Source organism: Telmatherina bonti, assembly GCF_933228915.1.
Source record: "Telmatherina bonti genome assembly, chromosome: 11".
NCBI classification, from domain to species: domain Eukaryota; kingdom Metazoa; phylum Chordata; class Actinopteri; order Atheriniformes; family Telmatherinidae; genus Telmatherina; species Telmatherina bonti.
Window position 1 is genome coordinate 22733846 of NC_136629.1, and position 24242 is coordinate 22758087.

The 24242-nt window shown below is 37.9% G+C and overlaps 1 protein-coding gene across 7 annotated transcripts in view; it reads right to left on the reverse strand.

Moving 5' to 3' along the window:
• The window catches only part of LOC306762628 (neurexin-1a-like), a gene marked incomplete at both ends in the record, with an annotated part of 260578 nt that overhangs the window by 16411 nt on the left and 219925 nt on the right, over positions 1–24242 (reverse strand). For all 7 annotated transcript variants that reach the window (XM_079249178.1, XM_079249179.1, XM_079249177.1 and 4 more), the window contains 2 exons: positions 17548–17867; positions 19201–19290. In XM_079249178.1, the coding sequence (XP_079105304.1) occupies positions 17548–17867; positions 19201–19290 (410 nt within the window). The remainder of the gene's footprint in view (positions 1–17547; positions 17868–19200; positions 19291–24242) is intronic.

Genomic DNA, 24242 nt, shown 5'->3' on the forward strand with positions numbered 1-24242 from the left:
CATCCATTTGGCTGCACTTAATGTGATTTTATTGTGACTGTAACATCATTTTGACATTCTGAACATGGGCCAACGTCATCTTTACATAATAGACCTGGAAATGATAGATCAAACCCATTAAGTGTGTTGTGGTGGAGGGCTGTTTTTGGTGCTTCTCTGAAGCGTGAGGCCTGGGGAAGCCTTCCAAATGTAAATTTAATTTGCTGTGCATGAGGCTGATATACAGTGTCGGCCATCCAGATGGCAAAACCGCCGGATCCTAGAGTGCCACATCCATCACTTCTGCCTTGTGATTTGTTTTTCCTGGCGGGAGATCTTGACACTGCACTCACTGGCAGGGGTATGGGAATCGAGGAATCAATACTGCTTCTCTTGTTGTCCCACCTTTCCACTCTCACTCTCCCCTCTTGCATCCTTCTTCTTCTGTCTCTCTCCCTTCAACACCATCCTTCAGTTTTATTTGCAAGTGAAGAAGAAGTAGCAGCTTGATGTGGGTGTGCAAGATAAAAGTTAACTTCCAATAGAATAACCTAAGTGGAGGTGTTCATATTTATGTTTTCCAGCTCTACAAATGTTTCAGAAAGATACATGGCAACACTTTAAACGCCATTGTTCAAGTAAAACCCAATACATGTGGATACTTCTCATCTCTTCACAAGAGAATCTTTTGGTTTAATAATTAAATGCATAAACAACAAAGTTTACAATTTTCAGGTCTATTATTTTTCTGTAAGCTTGTTTATGCTACTTAAAAATGATCATCACTTGTATGGAACTAGAAATATCTTTGATCATACTTATAGACCCACAAAAAGTGCAGGATGTGTCCACTTCTTTCTTTCTTATCAAAAAACATAAACCCTGAGCCATACCTTTAAATGCATTATGTGTGGTGAAGAAAAGTGTCTGAAAAAAAAACCCTAAAATGATTTCACATGTTGCTGGGCATCCGTCTGCCACCCAGGATTAGTGTGTAGGTCAACATTTTGATGTGGCCATGACCTAGTTGAAATCCAATAACATTACCAATTCATGGTGGCCTACTCCAATACTTAGCTTCTTTTTCACCCGTGACAATTCGATGTGGGCAATGTGTGGGTCTTACCATGCAATTTAGCCACAGTGATGAAAACTGACATGCCAGAAGAGGACACTGACATCTCAAGAGAGTTTTTTTCTTAAATCTTTTTTTTAAAAATGTTTCTTGAGGAATAAACTTCAATGTTTCTTTATACTCATATAATCATTTTGACAGCACAGTTATTTTCAAGTTTAAAACATAATTACTCCAAGTGTCCTCATCTAAATTATTCTTTCTTTTTTTTTTTCCTCAGAGAGGCTCATATAGTCAGGTTTATTGATGTGCATGGCGTCATGCACACAGGGAAGATGAACCAGTAGATGAGTATGTAAACAAGATGTACCTGTACTTCATTTTATGAACGTACTCCTAAAATGCTAAAAGCAAAGACTCTGGGTTTGTAAAGCATCATTAATCTAGCTGTGAAGTGCTGAAGCCATAGTGAACCTACAGCACAGCTCATTTATCTGCCTCTGCTCAGAGCAGCAGAGAACTCACTCCTATGAGAAAACCGAGGGAGAGAGTTTGAAAAGTGGAAGGAAAAAAAAAGCCATGCAGGGAGCTCTGCCTGCGCTGTTCAAGGTGTATGGAAATAGTGGTTTCTAAACAAAGTGGAATTTCAGATTCTTTAGTTTTTTTATTTTATTTTGTCAGATTCTTTAGTCTTTGTAAACATTTTCAAAATGTAAAAATAAAGCCTCTCTTTAGTTCATGAACTGATTGAACCATCAAGAAGGATGCTGACCGGGAAATTCCAACCTGACTCAGCCAAAGGTGCTTCCTGTCGTGCTGCCATGCTGCTTTTCGATCTCTAAGGATTGATAATGGTCCTCCATAATGAAATGTCCAGGCAAAGCCGTGCTCTGCATGTGCTCTCTTCAGCTATGTCAGCAGTCACATTCTGCTGGACACCAGCTTATCTGCAGCTCTACAAACACTCGTCTGTTCTCCACCAGCACTAAACAAGCTCACAGCCGCTCCTTAGCAGCTTCTATAGAGAGTAGGTGCCTGTACAATAATGCACTATATTTGTACACTTCTACCCTGAATGCATGTTTTCCCCTCTTAATGCAGGCCCATATTGGGAGAGGGAGGGGGGGAGGGGGGGCTGCTCTTCAGGGAGGATGCTGTGCACTGCTGCCCCGGTGCTCGAGACACCTTCCTGTGATAACCTGTCGGCATGTCTCTATGGAGAGCCGTGGGTTTTCACATTGTTTTCTCTCTGGTCTAATTTGATGAATGCTCTCTGGCACACAACGTGTCTCTTTGGAGACGAGCTGAAAGTCAGGAGGACACTGAAGGCATCTGAAGGGTTTATCCGAAGCATGCCTGTGCTGTCCTGGTAATGTATTCCACTGAGGGTTCTTGCTGTTTTCCTGCTTCTTCTTTTTTTTTTTTTTTCTTTACATTTTTCTTTCCTCCAGTGAGCTCTCAGTTATTCCCCAATCTAAGCCTTTTCTTAGCAAAAAGCTTTCTCTATTTATACTGCTGATCAGTGACAGTAACAATAGATTTTTTTCAATGATCAAAATTAGTTTCTCATCAAGATTTCTTTTCATCCCAATGCTTTTTTTCCCCCAAAAGCCAAATTTGCTGTGCAGTTAGTCAGACTGTTTTTACTTCTTTCCACATCATTGAAATGTATGAAATGCTTTGCTGTCTGTTAAACTGCATGCAAACCTCCAGTTTGTGCCTTATAACTTGCCCTTTGTTGCATTGTGCTCACACTGCATACAGTCCTTCAGATGTAAACCCCCAACAGAATTACTGTTCCCCACAATCAATTCAAGAAATGCTTCAAGAATTATCTGATGTTAAACATTTTCTTTTGCAGTCTGCAGTGAAGATGTTTGATTTTAACACCATCTATTATTCCAACAGAGCAGATTTTCTATAATTAATCATGGCGTGAAAATGAAGTTACATTTTTAGAAAGGCTAATGTGGAATGTGCATTTCACTCCCAGAGACTGTATTACAAGCCGAAATATCAAGGATATTAATAATTAACATTTAATCATTATATTTTAACAAGGCAAATTTGGTCTTTATAAAAATAACCAGCCTTCATGACTTAAAGTATAACTTTTACAGATATGGGTTTGACGCTGTAAGAAAAGTCTAAAAATGTTCTCGTACTGTATCTATCTTCGTATTCTCTTAGTGATGCTATCTAGTAATATTTAAAAAGAAATCCAACTAAGAATCCAACTTAAGTCAATATTATCACTAGAGATTCTATTGACACGTTCTCTGTACAACCTCCACCAACAATAAAAGTAGAAGAAGCAAGATAGTCCTGTTTGTAACATGTGCCATTATATTTCACACTGGCACTTACAGGGATGGGAGCCTGCCAGGGTCCATCTGACCAGAGATGAGGTTTGCACAGCAGACTAATTGGGAGGAGTTTGTTGTCCTTTGCTTTGGTCTTGCAGCGACACATCATTAGCGAGCCAGTGAGACAGGCAGAGGGAGGCATTGGGACAGGACTCATGGACACAGGTTGAAGAATGTGCACTGATTCTTCCACTAAGAGCAACCCACTTTTAACGCTTTGTTATACAAAACTAGTCTATAACGATGAAATGGTGGCTTGCGCTCTTTATGATCCAGGCGCACAGTCTCTACTTAACCATGGCAGCTATCACACTGCGGCAGCAGCCTCTCTTATCAGAACGCCTGATGACATCCAAGTATCTAACTTAGCACCCTGGAACTAGGTCGATGTTGATGAATAATTTAGTCCCAGATGCTCAATAGATTCCAACTGAATAATGAAGGCGTGTGGGCCTCTCAGACTGTGAGTTCAGCCCGGTGTTTTGCCTGGCCTTCGCCCACACTCTTCCTACTGCTGGCCTGCCAAGCTGTCAACATCATGTGCTCACTCACACAGATAGAGACTTGCAAAGCTGAGAGACAATGAAATGGCATTATAAATATCACAGCAAGCCATGCAACAAACACTAATGGATTTTATAACATACATTACTTATCATGTTCAGAACATCTTTAAACAGTTCAAAAAAGCTCTGACGCAAAGCTTCACAGTGACACAACAGATTGCCGCAGCGACTCAGAGTAGAGTGATAAAGACGGGGAGCAACCAGCTGGGTAGAAATGGAGTTATTTTTCAGCTATATCCACTATGAAGAAGATTTGCATACGATTCTGCAGTTTTCCACAAATGGATAAACAAATCTCTAAGACAGGCACAAACAGAAGTTAAGTAAATAAACAAAAATATAAGGTAAGATCAGGCAGGTTGTTGCTTTTTTTTTTTCATAGTAGAAAGATGCTTTCAGCAAAACATGAGCTTAATTATTTTTATTTGTTCACATACAAAATGCAGTTTACTGCAAATCCTCATGGCAAACAAACAAACAAAACAACAAATCTGTCGGCAGGTTTAATGGGTTGAAAGTTAATACGCTGTGGAGTAAATGTGGCAACTTTGAAACGACACTGCATCCACGTAATTTCGTGATAAACAGCAATTCTCTAAACAGTCGTGACTTCTCTGACTCCAACAGCTTAAATTAGAGCAACATCAAATCATGAGGTCAACATATTTCTATTGTTGAAACTTCCAGTAATTACTAGAGGCATTATATTATGCATTATTATCTTCTGAATACAGTGTGAGCAGAACTACACTCTGTAGGTAGTGTGATCATCGGAGCACAAGAGAAATAATTTAAAACATGCTGACATTTCTTAAAGGCAATTAACTCTGAATAATTGGTATGGGCTTCTGTCTGTTTTGACTGCCTGTGTAGGCATTAATACAAAACTGGCCATGGTGGACAGCTGTTCGCACTTTCTCAGTTACGAGGAGCAATCCCTCTTGGGAGAATACGCTTTGCTTTATTTAAAACGAAGCAGCTGTTGCTGCAAGTGGACCCCAGTATCAGAGTATCAGAGTGTTGGTAAAAAAAAAAGAATGGTCTGAGGCTCTGTGTCCTCCCTTGGTTCCTGCATGTTCCTGTCTTGCAATACATCTTCCTCAGGGCTTAAGTCACTTCACCCGAGACAAGCTTACAAGGTGCTTGAAGGCAACTTTGTACACCTAGTAAACATAACATGCACTGTGGAGTTTCTCAAGGAAAACACACATCCCAGCTGGGATTAACACGAACAAGGATCGGCGACAATGAAGCACAAATAAAAACAGTACGTACATTGTTTGGTGAAAAGAATCAATCTATTGTCTGGAAAAAAAAAACCCAATAAGACTTGGGATTGAGTGATCAGGTCAGTCGTTAAATTCTGTGCAGAGTCCGAGGAGAGCCTCTGTTGTGTGAAATGAAAGACTGGGATATAAAGGCAGGAGAGGGCTCTTCTTTAGGAGAGTAAAAGAGAAGGAACTAGGTATGAGGTAGTTGCAGAATCACTTCAAAATGTAGACATACCTATGCCCTCGTTAAATATATTCCCTCTCTGGGACCTGAGAACAATGCTTTGTGAGGACTCCTTTTAATGTGGCTGCTTCAAGGCACTGCTTTGTAGACGTTACACAAGTCCCCCCTCAGGACTCCCTTCAGCTCATTTTCCAGGGAGTCATCTGCATGGTCTTGATGCACATTCTAGATGTGATATGGCGAAGGCAACACAGCGACCAGGATAGTTGTCTGGCTGCGTAGGAGGAAACACCAAGTCCATCTCCCAGTCGGCGTGTCTGCGTCACACTGTCACCATGTCCATCACTGACTCACCGTGAACCATGTGTGACTGCAGCCTAATTCATCCACTCAGACGACTCGAGATATTTTGCACAGCGTATGATAAACAGCTGATATTTTGATTTCTAATTGAGCCCGGCGCTTATTATTTATTAGTGGGGATGTATAAATAATGTGCACACAATATGGACGAGTGCTTGAAACCATCTCGCAGTGCAGAGTGTGCATAGTGAGTGGCTGCCATATAGTGTACAGCTTCTAGCGGATTACACAGAGAAGGCTGGGTGCCTTCTGTTAGCTACATGCTCTAAATGATAAAATCTGAATATGATATGCATAAAACACTATCTGCTTCCATCTACCTCCTACGCTTCCCCCCTCATGTTCTCTCATTTACTCCCTCTCTTGCCAGCGCATAAACACTGCTCCATAGAAGTATGTTGCATGGTCGACTTTGTCTCTTGTCCTTATCCTTGCTTTCACACTTCTCAGATAAATGAAATCTGTCGGCATTGAAGCATTTTCCCCTCTGGATGCCCTGATATTTTCGTTATCTGAAATCGAATCTGGAGCTCTGTGCGTGTCTGTTGCTTGCCTTGGTAGTAATCTGGCCTGAGAGCAGAGAACTGCCCAGGAGGAATATCATACACCAAGGATAAGCTTGCGAATGAGGGGAGGCATAACAATTACCAGAGAATAGCTTGTAATCATGGTGCTTTCTATCTAAATGCTAACATGAAAACATTTGTCTTTTCTGGAAATTCTTTTAGTTCAGTCCTAATATGCACTTTTTCACTCCCATGTTCCTTTTCTTTACAAATCTAAGAATAGATGACAAATCTAAGTATGATGCTGCGCATGTTTTGTGAAAGCGAGCACAAGAGAGAAGACGATATGCAGCTTGGCCACAAATCACTGTCTCCCTGACTTTACCTGCATCTTGACATGAAGTCCCAGTCCCTCATGAGGTGACAGGAACAAATTTTTCATCCTAATATAGATGCCATCATTGCCGAGATGAATGTACTCAGGGCTAATTCCCAAGTGTAACGTTTGCAAAAACCTGGCAGGAGGGAAGAGGAAGAGCAGCTTTGCCCTCCAACCACAGAGCAGGTCACCAGTAGCTCAGGGTTGGCCAGTCGAATCAGATTCCTGCAGTTTGGGTCAGGATATGGTATTTACCAAGGGAAGGGTGGACATAATGAATAAATAAAAATTAAATAAATTTTTTTTAGAAAAGATCAAAATGATGAAAGAATGAAGTAAATCAAGCTGAATTTTAGAGGGTTTTTTTCATCTGAAATTCCTCTTTCGTGACTGCTTCATCTTTGCACTGCTGAACTGCAAAAGTTCAGGACTGCAATTCATAATCTTTATTAATTATACATCCCTTTACTTATTTCTGTTTCGTTGTGCTTCGACTTTAGACTAGCAAAGGAATGCTACATCTTTTTTTCTTTTTTCTTTTCATCAATATTAAAAGAAATAGCTTTTGAGAAAGTTGTTTCATCACTCTCACGCAGAAGCAGCTGTATCGTATGTTATCAATCTCATATTGGCAAAGTTGAGCACAGAAATACACTCAGGCACCGAAATCCAACTAAAATGTAAAACAGTCTTCTCTTACAGTCTCAGAACACCCAGCCAAGAAATAATGCAGCAGATAACCTGTTGTGAAAACAGATAATGTATGTTTTTATGCATTTCATTTCTCTGTGATGATAAAACAAACATAACAAATATATAACTTACTCACGCCATGTTAGACTTTTTCATTTATGCTATACTATTGCTTCTAGTTTAAAGCACAGACATAAATTCTTTTCTTGGTCCCTGGAAGAAGCAAACGTCTATTTAAATGTAAAAAATGTTCTTATGAATAAAGGTTTTAATGTTCTCTTACTTTTTCTTCTATCACAACTTGTTTGCCAAACTAACAGGCTTCCTCTGTTGGCATGAAGATGGTTATATTTAATCTTTGCGCCACCTGGAACTTATTTTATCCATATTTATTCAGGTAATGATGTTAGTTCATATTATCCTCCCATTCCTGCATGAATCTGTCTTGGCTGTATTTAATCTGGTGTCAGGATAGCTGCTCTCTGGACAGAATCAATCAACAGTAAGATCTTAAAGACTCTCAGCCATATTCGGTTACGATACTGATGAGTAACCTAATATGCTTGAAACTAAATACAATGCAGTTACATGAATAATAAGACAAGAAGACAGCGTTCACCATCATTTACTGACTTTTTTTTTTTTTTTTTTACTGCACATTTCCACCAAAGTTAATCAGTCCTTCCTTTGCTCGTGCTGCACATCTCTACTTATTTTCAAGAAATGCTTGCTGTATAATCTTGCTAACAGACAAGGACAAACGAGTGAAAACCTCCGCCTCTGTATTCATCTCGGTGCAGGCATAAATGGGCTTTTGGATGCATAAGCCAGCGCGTGCCTTAAAGTTCCTATTAGCCCCTGAGAAAATTATTTTTAAAAAGGGAAAGAGCTCAGCACGGCTCAATAAGCAGTTGGCACACAGCTCCTGCTCATGAATGTAATGTATAAACCATCTGATCACTAAATCTTGCAGATGGGAGAAAAACATTGCAGGACAAACTGTATCTTATGTTTAACAGCTGTCCTAAGACTATTTTTTGTTTCTACAAATCATGAGAGAAAATATCCTAAGAAACAACAATGTGCTTTGTAAAAACATGCTGCAAACCTGCCTGCATGTCCTCCATGCTCAAACCAACACTTTCTGAAACAGATATTACAGCCATGCTGCAAGGGATTTTGCTCTTGTCATTCCAGACAGAGTCCGTGGGTTGATCCGTAGTCATGCTCTGCTAGGAATAGTGTGGCACCTCTGAAATGCAAGGTAATTTGTCTGTTCTTTTCCTTTTAAGTAGCTTGACAAGGAAGGGATAGCGTGATGTGTTGCAAAGGGTACCATGTTGCATTGCGAGGCCGTAGCCTCCACACATTTATTGTCCATTTTTATAACAGAAAAGGCAGTTACTGTGATGCACTTGACTGAAACAATTTCGAGAAAACTTTAAATAACTTGTACTGACAGGAAGTCGAGGAAAAAGACTGGTTGTCTCTACAAGCTTGTGCCGGCTAAACGGGCAGCAGAAAAAGCATGATGATCAGGCCTGTCAACATCTCCAAAACTACTAAAATTCATCAAATCAAATGAACACGTGTTGCTACACACTGGCATGCATGTTCACCTCTGTCAAGGTGGACTGGACCAGTGAGTCAAGCAGACTATATGTGTAGAGCCCAGTGGTGAAGGGCAGTTTCAGTAACAGCCCCTAGTGTGGTCATGATGATGGATATGATCCGTTGCTAGGAGTGAACACTGCAGGCCTGAGGCCAACACAGGTCTTTGCTGTAACCTCCTTTACCATCTGTCAGCACTGGGTGGGCACAGAAGCATGACCAGGTCATGCTTCTGTACCTGGTCTGGGGCATCACACGCCAGGGCCACCAAAAATGACACACCTCACTTCAGGGACACGGTGGACAGATCAGCGAGTCAGACATGAGCTGCAGAGAATCGCTGTCCATCTATCCGAATTCAGACCACTTCTGCTCCATTCATGTTGTTGCCCTTTTGAGACTGGACCACCCACTTTGACTTTTTAGTTTCTTGGGCTTCGCCTAAATGAGTTTTTCATGAGGACTAAAAAGATAAAAAGAAAATTCCAAAACAATCAATACTGCAACGATAAAGTGAGTCGTTAGATTGCTGTTGCAGAGTTTCTCTCTCAAGTTTACAGTCTTTCACAGTAGCGGCATGATGGTCAGTCCCATACATCTGCAATGCAGGAGAAATCTTATCCTGAGGATGTTTTCTTTCTTTGAATAATTGAAGGCACCACAAGCTTACAGAGCACTGACACTAAGGCTAAACACTGCAGTGTGTGAGACAGTTACATTAAATGTTTTAAATGGAATAAGACTTGTGCAGAACGGCTGAACCCTTCCTGATTAATTTCTCTCTATTTAATGTGGAACATTTTGTTCTTCAATATTAACCTCTGCCTTCGCTGTGCTTTGCCTGTCTTTTAGTTGGTGAGCACACGGATGTGAAATTCAAGAAAGAAGGTGGTAGCTGATTTTCATTAAAAAAGAAAAAGCATATCTATGAACTGGAAAAACAGTGGTTGGAAATATGAGAAAAAGCAATTTCTCATACAAATATGACAAAAGAGGAAAATGTAAAATGGTGTTGCAACTCAGTAATTCCCACCCATCTCTACTGATTCAAACAATTACATTATAAAACAAAAAGAAAGAAAGGAAAAAAAAAAAAAAAGTTTTGGTCATATATCTATAAATGCTATAGGGAAAAAAAAAGCAACTAAATAAACAACCCAAACAAAGATGACTAAACATGAACATAAACAGCTGTTTATGGAAATTATTTGGCTTTTGTTGAAAGAGTTGTATTTTATATTCAACCAGGGAATCAGAAGAAAATGAGTTGAAAAGATTTTATCTAAGAAGATTATGTTGGAGAATCCATACTGTCAAATCCCACAAAGATCTCACTTGTTTATGTCAACGTCATTCTAACACGAACATGTCATCTTTACATGTATTAAAACTATGCCATATTATGCCGTTAGACTTTTTCAATTCAAGTTCATTAATGTCCAAACCTGAAAATTCTGGCTTTTCATTTGCGACTGTCCACTGACTGTGGACCCCAGAAAGTTTAGTGTTCACTGTGGAGAAGACTAATGGGGATCCATAATGAACCATAACCACATTAATCAGTAAGTGATCTTTATGTAGAGAAAGGTGGGACTTTGAAATAGCAATACAGTATTTAGTTGATGAGTAATTCAATGTGAAATAAAAACATAAATTGCTAAAAACAATTTTATTAAATAATTTAATCCTTTAATTTGAGTCCTTTATGTTTTACCTACGAGAAAGTTGGTATCATTCGAGGAGCAGCAGTGATCAGATTAACTTGGTTTTCACTGCCCAGGCTCCTGAATGTCACACAAAAGCTTAATTAAAAAAGGGTAAACTATTAGAGAAATGCAATTGCAAAAATAATTTCAAAATGCAGTGGAAACATAAAAAGGACAAGGAAAATGGAATCACCTTTTCAATGTGTGTGTTATTATTGTGTTATCATTAATTCTCCTTTTAGAAATAAAATTTGAAAGTATATGTGCAAATCACAATATTTAATAATGCTTTTATAATTCAGTTTCCCTTTCCATTATAATATTTCAGTTTACTCAGTTCTTTATTATACTTATTTATATTTAGTCGGTTTTCCTGCTCCTCGAATGTAACCAGCTCCCTAGACATTGATTATCATGAAGTTAAATGATATTTAGCCATCTATATCTTTATTTCATATTAATTACTTTATAATATACTTTATATAATTACAGCATTAAAACACGGTATTGCTATTTCAAAAGTCCTCCAAAGTTAAACAAGCAAAGCAAGTTTATTTGTATTGCACATGTCATGTACAAAACAGTTCAAAGCTACAGCTTTGTATAGAGTGTGATTTGGAGAACGTCTGTTTAGTTATTGCTACAGCATAAACTAATGTAGTTTTAGTGCGATTTTGCTACGTACAACAACTAAATAATAAAATTCTTCTCCATTATCTAGGTTACTTTAGAAATAACTGCAGTGACACTGATGTCATCTACAGACAGCATTTGGCAATGGTCTGATGGGGGCTGTTTCAGGTTTGTATTAAGGGGTAAATCTAAAGCTATCAATTAAAGGGACATTTACCATGCTTCACAACTTGACGCCATCCGTCATGTAATTTACCTGAGAGACTGGTTTTGAACAGGGACATTAATTTAGATCCTATATACTTGCAGTACCCTCTACACAGCCCCCTTCTTGTTAAATGCTTCCATTTTACTACCATTAATTGAAGAGAAAACTGCCTTTTGGGTGATTTTAGCTTGTATATACAGTAGCCTGTCAATCAAAAGAAAACTTAGTGTGCTATTATGAGCAGTCTGTTGCTTAGTAACTTGAGATGTGGAAAGGAACTGATGACCAACTCACTGTTAAAACACATGGACACAAAATGAGGAGAAAATGGATGATTGTGTAACAGGTAACTGACAGACTGATTACGCCTTTTTGACTAAAGAACGTTAACAGTCTGTATAGTGGAATTTGCACCAAGCTATACTTTTGTTTTCTCTATAACAAAGCCACTGCAGGAGCAAGTTCTTCAAATTCCCAGAGTGCTATAAAAGAACTGAAAAGTGTTTTATTTATTTCAGTCTGATTATACCAAAAAAGCATGATGTGAAAACTGCTTCTTCATAGCTTATTGGTTATTTGCTTCAATTTGCAACAACACATAGAAACGAAAGCTTAAGGCTGAGACTTTTTAATGAGGGGTTTCAGATACTTGACTTTAGCATTTAGATATTTAGCTAAATCTTTCCCAGAGAGGATGAGAAAGATGTCAAAAATGCACAAGTATATACATATCAAAAATAATGAGGACTGAATCATCCTGAAGCTCGGGACTGAGGATCTTTTGATGAATAATGTTTAAAGAAGCTCCACTTGTACCCAGGAGAAGATTTGGGTCTGAATTTTGATGTAGAGTGAGTATTAAATCTGGGAAGCGAAGGTTAAATGTAGCATCAATTTGTAAAACAATAATCCAGTCGAGAATCGGGGCAGGTGCAACAATGCCTCCAGGTAGAACCAAAAACAATAAAGAGACACATTTTATGGGTGGTTATTTGACAGAGAAGCTGCAGACTGAGCAGTTATTGGATGTTAGGCTGTTCAAAATCTTTCACTCCAAGATTATTGTGACACATTATTATATTGTATTTGTAAGAATCAGCAAAGAAGCCCAGAATGCATTCAAACACTACACTGAAGGTGTAGCAGTGCAGCATGTCAAAGCTTCCATTATCCCTGGGAATTGCAGGGTTGCCAGGTTTCTGCCCATCATGTCAGAGAACAAGACAAACATATCCACTTAGAGCCAGTTCAGCTTTAACTCAGACATGTGCTGTGATTGCTAATGAAATGACCCACACAATGCGTTTTGAATGTTCCTCACTTTCACTGAACGGCCATTACTCCCACCTCACTCAGGGTTAATTTAGAAATAGTGGGGCCAATTGGCTATTTGGTGGCAATGATGTGCCATGGCAGTCACTCATTCTCCCTAGGAGCAGGGTGTAGCAAGCATTTCTTTATTTTTAAAACCAGCAACAAGCTGTTCAAATGGATCTGTTGAATGTAAAGAGGATATGAAGGAAATACTGAAATGCACAATAAAGGTAAAATTGAATGTTGTATTTAGAAGCTACATGAAAAGTAACTTGGAAATATGATGACATTTTTACTTTTCCTTTAATGCCATAAGTGGCTTTAAAGATTGTTTATTTGAAGTTGAATATAAACACTAAAAAAACACAACACAGCTTGTGTCATAAATATTTATACAGTACCATAACAATGACCAAAGAGTGTGACATTACTGTTTAGACTGCAACATCACTCTCCTATAGAATTGTACCCTTGTTTTTTTTTTCCATTACCATTCCAAAGCCATTACCAACCTTGGATGATGTTCCTTGAGACAACAGTGGTGGATGGCAGTCTCACACTAGGGATGCTTGTGAGATTTATATACTGTATGTGTGCTGGCTGGGGTTGATAATACCAACCAATGCAGGTGAGGATCCATCACTGTCATGAGCAGTGGCTCAATGGCTCTTCTAGATAGCAGACATTCATCTTTTTTTCTCTTTTTCTTCCTGCTGAGAGGGTAACAGCTACATAGGGTCCTATCTCTTATCCTCAACTGGCTTTGAGCATCATCTGGTTTTCGAGGCTGACTTTCTGCAGGACACTTTCGTTTTTTCCACCAGTATTTACAAACATAATTCTAATGGAAGTAAACACATTTGCATCAGTTGTTGACTGCCATATTCATGTATAAATGTATAAAAGCAATGTTGGGCAACGGCGTTTGAATGTTCTATTTTTATTTGACTTTCTGGCTAATTTGATTAGGAACTTTTTTTTTTTTTTTTTTTTTTTTAATCTTGGGATTAGCATAAGATATAAGATTGCCACAACATTGCCAGGACCTGATCACTGGTTATAAATGTTGCCATTACTATTGTCTGGGCTTCCAGTTAGCACTCATATGCTTAAATTTAATGTCCAAGTTACAGAAAATAAAGCTATTCAGGTGCAATGTAGGGGAGGGGGGACTTGCCTAACTGTAGTAATATGTATATATGAGACTGATGTAGGAATAGTTTATATTTTGTAATAGGTGTGTGTGGCATCTCTTGGGAATTATAGAAGTACAGTAGGGGGTTTATTGTCTCTGAATGCAAACACAAGTGCATTACGGTATATAATTGGATATGAGCAGGCACCACTGCAGGGTAGAGACTCTTCATTACGAAATGACAGTCCAGCACATACAATATGATACCTCCCCTGCATTTGGCAGGAAGCACATGGCAGGAGAAAAAAAAAAAAAAAAAAGCTACTACAGAGAAAATCTGACACCAAAGGTTTAGAATCTCTAAGTCAGGAAGCCTAAAATATGAGGTAACATCAAGGCAAGGTCTCTGTGTTATTCGCTATCTTTGTGCTGGGGTGAGTTTAAGGTCTCAGGTTTGAATCACTTCAATTATCCCAAGTGTGATATGAATGTAAAATTTAAATTGCAATTAAAGTTCCAATTCTGATTCGTCAACTTTTTTTTTCCCTTGATGCATTTCTCTCCTGATTAAACCACTGTGGAATAAGATAATCATTTTCATGTTAATATAGCTTAAATGGACACAGTGGCTTTAAAAGAATGACATCAGTGCAACATTTCTCAAAAGCCAAAACTCAAAGTATTCAGTAACAATGTAAACCCACACAGGCATTCTGAAAACTTTCTCATAGGTCATCTAAGAAAAGGTGAAACCTTGTAAAATCATTTTTCTATGCAACGACTTTACCCTTGGAGATGACTGGAGCCGTACAAGCAAAAACACCCTAAATCTGCAGAACATGTGCTGGAATTTTTACATGATCTGAAAATATAAGGCAGAGAATATGGATATTAATATGCTGCTTCTTGTATTATTCCTTATCATGGTGGGTTTTAAAAGTTAAAGGACACAAGAAGTTATGTGAGTTAAGGAAATTAGATTTTTGTAATTCAATATCTTTTGCTTTTTTCTGTCATACAAATGTTTGCCAAAATGGGTCAACATGAGCTTCAAGCATGTGCATTTCTTTTTCTGGCTATAAAAAAAAAAAGAGAGTTTGACTGAGAAGATGTTCCCAGTACTCGGACTACAAATGCATATACATATATTTGTTCTTGCAGTTTTATTTTCATATTTCTACATCTTCTAAGTCAAAATGGATACAACCTCTGCTTCTGTTAGTCATTTTATGTCCAATGGTGCCCATCATACTAAATCCGCATGTGTCTGATAATATTGGATACTTAGGACATAAAAGCAAGTAAGTGAATAAATTCACCATCAGAGGGGAGATGAAACAGCTGGACAATGATGAAATTGCTGACTATTCAAAAGAAAGGACAGTGAATGCACCATCTCTTTTTACTGAGACCAGACACAATGTCTTTCTAAGTGCAGTGTCCTGAGACAGTAATGTCCTACTGCAGGGGCTTATCAGGTTGAATCAAACTGAACACACTGACATCTCTCAACGAGCACAGTTTTGCACGCCTCATTTATCACCCACTCACATTTCTGTGCAACTCTTTAATCTTATGACCTTTTTCTGTATGAATGCCTCAGATAAAACTGAAAGAAAAAAAAAACAAAACTTTTTGCTTTGACCATTCCAGTTTTTTTCAGTCTTTTAAATGCCAAATTAAATGACGAGCTTACAACGCAACCTGAAAGTAAATCACCTCTCTTCACATTCATCGTGCCAAAATGGTGTCGGAGCAGCAGAGCAGCTCCACGTAAAACACTAATGACACACTGGACATTCTTCAAACACAAAGAAGTCGTAGGAAGTAGTGGACCTTTGGGTCTTACAGAACCTCTTTTATAAAGCCTGCAGACAGCATAAAGAAAAGAAAAATGATTCATATTTGCAAAAATGTAAAATTCATAAATTTAAATATTCATGCAGAATTTGAATCCATTTAGTATAATATCAGTTTAAAAAGTTGTTCTGGACATAATATTTATTTATATTATGTGCTTTTTATTTTACTAAATTATCAACGGCACTTTATTTCTCACTTTATTTTATTTTTTAAACTTAAAATATATATAAAAATGCCCTGAAAATTCATCTTATTGTATGTTTGTTTGTTTCTGTCAATCATCTGGTTTCTTTATAGCAACGGTGGACAGAGATGAGACATAATTATAGTCTATTGGCTGTTATTTCACCTGCATTTCATGCTCATGCAGTGGTTCAAGGACCATGCTGAGTGTGGCAGAAAGCCATTCCACCCGATCAATATTTATGATTGTATTATTTCTCAGCATCTGCGGACCCTTACACAAACTGTTATGATGGCTTTAGGGCAGACAGAGTTGGGGGGCATGGCTGTCTGCTGAGTTGACAGAGTTGATTGTGTACATTTAAAGAAACAAACTAAGAACAACAGTTGGAATGATTTTTTGCTTTGAACAAAGAGTCAGAAAGTATAGCAAGTTTAAATTTAGCTCATAGTTTAAGGGCACACAAATTATTTTCTCCAAAAATTTTACTTCATAGAATAACAAAGTCAAAGGTTACACATTCTGTAAAAAAATGAACAAACATCTAACAACTTTAACTTCTGAAATTAAAAGATGGAATAATCTTCATCAACCTATTAATCCCCAGTGAGTTAAAACCAAAATCATGTTAAACTATATTAGTAAAAGTTGAATAATCCCTGATTAAAGGTCACTTCTGCCTAAAATATGCTTAAGTTTGGGCACCATGTATGAGCACAGAATGTATAAAAATATGCCATACTATGCAACTGTGCATACATTCCTCTTTGATTGTGTAATAGAGATCTATCTTTTATGGATGAGTAATGTTACATAAAAAAAAACAATGACTGCAAGCAGTTTCATATTTCCTGTGTTTAGAGCCAATTGGATTTTACTTTTCCATCGGGATATACTTTAATGTTACAAATCATGTATCAGCAGCAATTGTTCAAACTGAGACAAGAAATATTCTGCACGGCAGTTCATTTTTAGCACAGCTACTTATGTAGACCTCACAGATGCTTAATACTAAAGGATTTAATAGAACATACCTTTTGTTTTTGACACAAACGATATAATAATGCCCAGATTACCACATTTAGCATCGCATCGTTTAGTTACATATGACACTGGAGAGGTAATACGTTTCTGCAGATGCTGCACTGCTCCTGCAGAAGCAATAAAGATGATAGAAGACCTCTATGATGGTTATCACTCACATACACACCTCATGGTGCCATATCTGATTACAAATAGAAGAAATGCTTGAAAGAGCACCTGTTGTTCTGCTCCCAGTTGTGGAACAATAGATCTGTTTTCGCTCACTTTTCAGGTCAGGCAACTCAAGAAGAAAAACATGACACATACAATAAGGGAAGGGATGGACTCTTTAAATGAGGCCTTAATGATGAGATGTGATACAGTATATTAATCCAGGATGTGATTAACTTTATGACTTTATGTAAGAATCACAAAAAAATGGCTCAGGTTCAGACAGTAATGGCAGAGTTATTCAAGGCTGATCTTACCTGCTGAGGCTCTCGTGGTGTTGTCTGCTTGACTCTCCTGCTGGAAGCAGTGGTGGTGGTGATCTCCATGATGGACGTTGACATCTCTGAGCGATTGGCTGTGGTACTCGATTGCGGTGTGATCGAGGAAGGTGACTCCCCAACAAGCCGCACGCTTCCCTGGATCTTTATGTTTGGATCCCCCTCGGCGGCCATGTTGAACACCTTTAAGCCATTATAGTAGAGGCCTGAAAGCTGACCCTGAAAGGATCGACTGCGATCTCTCTCCCAGCCTCCAATCTGTATAGTGGTTTGGCTGTTGAAGATTGTAAGTTGTCGCCCTGCAGAAAAAGAATGTTATATATATATACGAGAATGCTGAACTGTGGACTCAGCCACTTTTACTGAACAGGAAATTAAAGGACAGAAAGACAGATTATTTGCTCAGGGGCTAATGAGACCAATAAATTACAAGGTGTAAAGGGCAAACCCTGGTAATTTATTGCAATTATAAAGATGAGATGCCCATGAAAAGAAAAAACATAAACACAGGATTAGATAAAAGATATAAAAAAAAAAACCCACAAAATAATGCAAACAAACAAAAAATGTCTTGCTAAAAGGAAATCCTAAAATAGGATAGCAAAGAAAAATAAATTACAGAAATTTGAAAAAGCTAAACTACACTAGTAGTTTAGGAGTAATATCATAAGTTAAGATTCTTATACATGTACGTATATATATATATATATATATATATATATATATATATATATATATATATATATATATATATATATATATATATATACAGAGAGAGAGAGAGAGAGAGAGAGAGAGAGAGAGAGAGAGAGAGAGAACCTTAACATTTAATATTACTCCTTTTAGCAAAGGCAAACAAAGAAAAGGAAACTCATACACAGGGACACAGGTATGGCTGGTTTCAATAAATTAAAAGACAGCAAAATAAAAAAAAATATAAAAGGCAAAAAAAAAGAAAGTAAATGCATGTTTATAAGAGAAATTAAAATCAAAAAATTAAAAATGATGGGGATCATTTTACATTTTAAATAAAAATATGAATTAGTTATTGAACTTTAAAACAAAGCATGCACTCATTTTGTTTTATGTTACAGTTCATTTACCTAAAGCCCTAAACATATTTACAATGTTTGTTAAAGGGACTCAAAATTCTGATGTCAGTTGATATTACACACTATTTATCTCTGCTAGCAGTTTAATCAGAAGAGATCAAATGACACTAAATAACATACTGTAGAGTATAAGTACTATAAATGTTTCAGAAGTGTTTCAAATAACACTAATGAATGATCTAAAATTTTTAAATTTATCATTTATTTTTACAGCAAAATGCCACAGTAATTTAAAAACATTTTAACAATGCTGTTGTTACTTCAGTAAGAGGATTTATAGCCATGTTTACAGTCCCTTTAACCTTTAGTTGACAAGAAACACGTATTAAAACAGCTGACATCTATAACATGAATACATTATTATGAAAAGTATGAAACAGCTAAATTTAACTGTTCAAATCATTTTAATTTTTAAAGTTTTACTGAACATTTATTTTTAATGTTTATTATTTACAAAATACTGCTACAACTTTGTTAAGATCATTTTATTTTATTTGAAATTTTAATCAGTGATTTTTACCTTTGTCGAGTAGCCATTCGTCAACTACTCGACCGAGTCGGTATGGGATTCGCTGTCTAGCAATCGCCAGGCGTTCGTTATCATTGTTGCCTTTAAAGTTTAAAGAGACATTTCATTGGTTACAATCTGTAAGGTCAAAGGTTAAATATTCATACTTAAAGCTGAAGTTATACAACTGCACAAGATTTTTCTATTTAAAACGTTTTGTAAATTTAAAAAAAACAATATTTACTAAAACATTATTTGAACAAACGTCATTCACTTTATTTTATTTTAGCCAACACATTAGACCTATATTAATTTAAAATAAGTGAACTGAGATGTAAATCTTTCATCTACATTAATAAAACTATATTGTAAACCAACCAAAATAATAAAAAGAAAAATTATACATTTCCATTACAAAATCTTTACACAAAACCTCTCTCCATGTCCTTTCCTTCTATGCTTTTTTAACTGGATTTTTTAAAACTAGTTATACAAAAGGATCATCATTTAAATTTATTATTAAATCAACCTTTTATGGTTTAAAGTATGAAACAATTTAACTTTAACATATTACAAATGCACACCCCATTTAAAAACAGCCTAATTGACAAGAAATGATAAGCTATTTAGCATATTACAATTAATACAGGCTACTCCAATGACCTAGTCAGAGAAAAATTCAAAGACAATGTCAAAGTAGATACATACATTAGAAAAAACCTTTAATAAAAACAGCTTTGACAAAAGCTTCAACTCATAAAGTCATGGGCTTGACTGGAGTTTGTCAGAGAAGTTTTCAAAGATTGTTCAGAAAATCAGCTGAATAAGGGGCAGGGAAAAAAGAAGAGCAGCTACAGAAAAACCCCACTTCAACATCGGAGGGCCACTTTGGCTTTAATGAGGGGAAACTCTGCATCACCCTTTTGTCAAGGCCAATAACCTCTCCAGAACAGAAGATGTTCAGCAAACTGGCAACGTCTCTGAGTGCTTTTCCTCTGGTATTGTCCACTGAGATTGAATTCAGTCAGCTCCATTCTTCCGGCAGATTGACAATGTTTGTCCCATCAACTATATTAATTTAGTTCTGGCAGATAAAGGATCCAGTAGCTAACAATACGTTGGTGCAGAATGACTTCAGCGAGGCATGGATTGCAAAGACATGAGGGAAAGGAGGCAACCGTGTAACAAATGCACCTTTGGTATGATGAACGCTCTTTCACTCAGTTGCAATAAAAAGACATTTTTAATCATATCAACTGAAGTTACTGTTGAAGATCAGCTGCCTAGGCAAAGGTTTAAAGTTTGTCTGTACAACTCATGGACTTTGACTGCAGCTGATGTGCAAGCTTTGGACACCAAGCATGGAGGAAACTTAGTGGAACCCTTTAAAATCGAACAAAAGAAACACTCTGAACTACAAGAAAGTCATATGAAAACAAAGTGTGCAGTATTTTATTTAATTAGATCATTTAATGAGGGTGCAACGTTTCTAAACAATGCCCAGTCATCTGACTTTACACTGCACACGGAGACAACTGAGTCCATCGTTTCCCTCCATGAGTGTCACGTTGTACCATTTTGCCAACATCATCAGTGTCACATGAAAAAAGCCCCAAGCATTAGCTATCACTGAACTCATTAATGTTGTGGACTAAAGCGGTGTGTTTTTAAACATCACAACCTTTGATTAAATTTAAAGAAGAAACAGTGTTACTAGTACCCTTCATCAAACGCAAATGGAAACTGGAGTGCAAAGGAAACGCAAAATGCAGAAGTGACAAAATCTATGGCCACGGGACCACAGCTAAAAGCTTCAAGGGCATTTAGTCTCTTGGCCTATTTTAAAGGCTGAAATGAAAGTCCGTCAATTACATGGTTTGGCATTTAAGAATTTTGTTACGCCGATTCCCAGTGCTGTGCAAAATCAAGGCACAATTATGCTGTCAGGACCAATGAACACACAGTTGCATCACTGACAGTTCCCATGGAAACAAGCTATGGAACATGCTTTTGGGCTAAAAGAGCATCTTAAAAGTTTTATTAACTATTTAAGAAAGTACATATCCTTGTATTCACAGAACAGAAGGTGTGGACAATGAAAGCCTCAGGAAATCCATTTGTAGGGACATATTTAATCCCTTTCTCCATGAAGGAAGGGAATTTTCTGTGAAAAATATTGCATTGGAGCGGCTTAAGCATCCTGTGATTGGATTAACGCATGAACACAGATCTTGAGCCCTCATCAAACATCATTGCAATATACATGGTGGGACACAGGTTGCCTTTCCAAAAAAAATAAATTAAAAAAAGACAAAAAACAACTAAAAAATACACCCCCGCCAAACAGCTAATTTCCACCTATTTTGTATAGAATCATTTAAAAAATGCTTGTGTCCACTATTTCTTCCAGATCACTCCCAAAATTGAATGGAATTTTAGTTAAACCAAGACCTATAACAATCACAAAAAATCTACCCAGTATTTTTACCCTGGATAACTCCACAAGCTGTTTGGTTTTTACTGGCATTTCCCCAACATTTCTAGGAACTTCATTAGTCATCTTGTCTTTTAAGGAACGCTTTCTTGCAGAGCAGAGTGCACTTTAAACTGAGGTGCATGCAACTTTAGACTCAACATTTTTATATTAAATCTCAAATGGTACATATCCTTCCAAAAAAAAAAAAAAAAAAAAAGCCTGGACAGCTTCCTTAAAGAAGCTGCACGCAGTATTTTCATACATGCAGGCACTGGTAAATACTGTGCTTTTTGTTGCAAACACACACAGGAGCAAACTCAGCTCTACCGTCTGACATTTTTAAAGAGTAAAATAAATAATCCTTGATCACTGCTGGAATGAGCATTCAAGGGATTTGTTCATTCCTGTCACCTCCATTTGTCAGTCATGGAGTGTTAGTTATGTCACCTCCTCATTTCTGCTACTGTGACACCTCGTCTGAGGAGAGGTCAACATCAGACTGGGCTCTGGAGAACAGTCGGCCTACAGCTGCTGCGAGGGCTGCGAGGGCATGCGGATCTACACTCAAAACCTGCAACATTTCCAAGTAATAGATGTTCGTTTTTAATTTTCTGACATTCATTCTGGCTCAGATTAACAGTTAAGTTGATGCGTTATGTTTTCTATTTTTCTATTAAAAATGATGGCTTTCATATAAATCTACAGTCATGCCTCTATTAGAATATTGCTCTCGTATTCCCAACTTAGCAGAAAGACCAAGAGGGAACAGTCAGATGGGTGCATTTCTCATGCAGAAAACACACACATTCATACACACTTCTTTACACACGTCTCTGTTCAAAAATCCTCCACTTTTGTACAAAACCATGCTCCAAAAAGACTGGAGCTTATCTATTTGGCTCTCCACCCCATGGCACACTCAGTCTATCCTTATACTGAGGTTAATTAAGTGTGGATATAATCAAGGTCTGATCGTGTATTGATCCCCACTGTGGGACACCATGGTGTTAAACAATGCTATCCCCTGGGCTTTGATGCAGCACCCGAGTCCATTCATCCTGCCTGCGAGTGGAGCCTGTGACTGCTGTTAAGTGGTGATTTGGTTTAGTGTGGGACAGCCTGGCTTATCTCTCCTGCCAGACAGCAGCGATTCAGCTGAGCCGTCCCACCTGACCTGCTTTGCCCTCACTCGCTTGTTTTCTTTTTTGTTAATAAAGTGGTCAGATAAGGTGGGAGCTTTATCTCATTACAAGCACTAGAACACTCACCACATTAAATGAACAAATATGCAAATGCCTCCTCTGTTCACGAAGCCAAGAAAATTAAAAAGGATGGACCTACACATTTTGCACAATTATTTTTATTATTCGGCATAGTTTTTTTTTTTTCAAATTCTTATTCAGGTTTTGATAACCAATGGAGCATTTGTAGGGATGCTCAGTGATGACTGCTTTGACAATAGGCTGAAAAGGCTCAAGGCTACAGAGAGAGAGAGAGAGAGAGAGAGAGAGCGAGAGAGAGAGAGAGAGAGAGAGAGGTGGGGGTAGGATACAGAGCAGATAGGAGAGAGCTTTGATGGATAAAACTAACCCCTTCTTTTCTTGTATCCCACAAAGCAGACACCAAACCACAAGGTGAAAAAACAGTGGGTGGGATCGACAAGGGGGCAGGGGTGGACAGATAGAGGTAGAAAGGACAGAGAAAAGAGGGAAGAGAGAGCTGAGGAGAGTGAGAGACAGGGAGCTCTGTAAGTGCACCACGCTCTGATAACAGTAAAAGAATAAGGCCAGGGACTTCTCCATTATCTTTGTGTGCAGCGCGTGTTCATTGGTGCTCTGATAGGATACTGCACTGTAGCCTGCGGGCCTGGCAGCGCCATTGTGACGGTATTACTTCCATGGCCAAGACTCAGGAGAAGGGGCTGACTTTTTTTTTTTTTTGTTGCTGTTGTTGCCGCCTAGCCTTTTGTGTGCAGCGTGGAATGAAAGCGGGACAAGAATAAAGGAAGGAGAACTAAACTTTGGCAAATAGGATGATGCTTATGTATTTGTGTGTGCGCTCAGCATTTTAGATTCTAATAATTGTAGTAAAGACTTTTAATGGCCTATAAGCATGCAGTACGAGACATTTTAATGAGATTACGAGGGCAGCAATAGAGGGTCTGGTGAAGCAATTATTTCCTTGCTTTGAGAGTGATCGCTCCCCCGCGTGTAAACTCCTCCTCTCTCTTTCTCACTCTCCAGCCATCATTTTTATCTTTGCTGTCTACTTTTATTATAATCACTGTTGATCTGTGAGTGGCCTAAGAGTGGCTGAGGGCTGCTATTATGTGTACGTTAGAGGCATACATGGATACTAATCAAGCTACAGGCGAGCTGAGAGAATAATGGTTTTGTGTGCTTGGGGTGAGGGGAGGAACCACACAGTAATTGTGATTAGATGTAATTAGTCTGCAGAGGGCCAAATACGGTAGCTGCAGTTGGCTTTTTCTCTGACGCATGATTGATAGGGATGAGATCGGTGACTTTGCCCTGCAGTGTTTATAATTCAGCGCTTACCATACCATGATTTATCATTA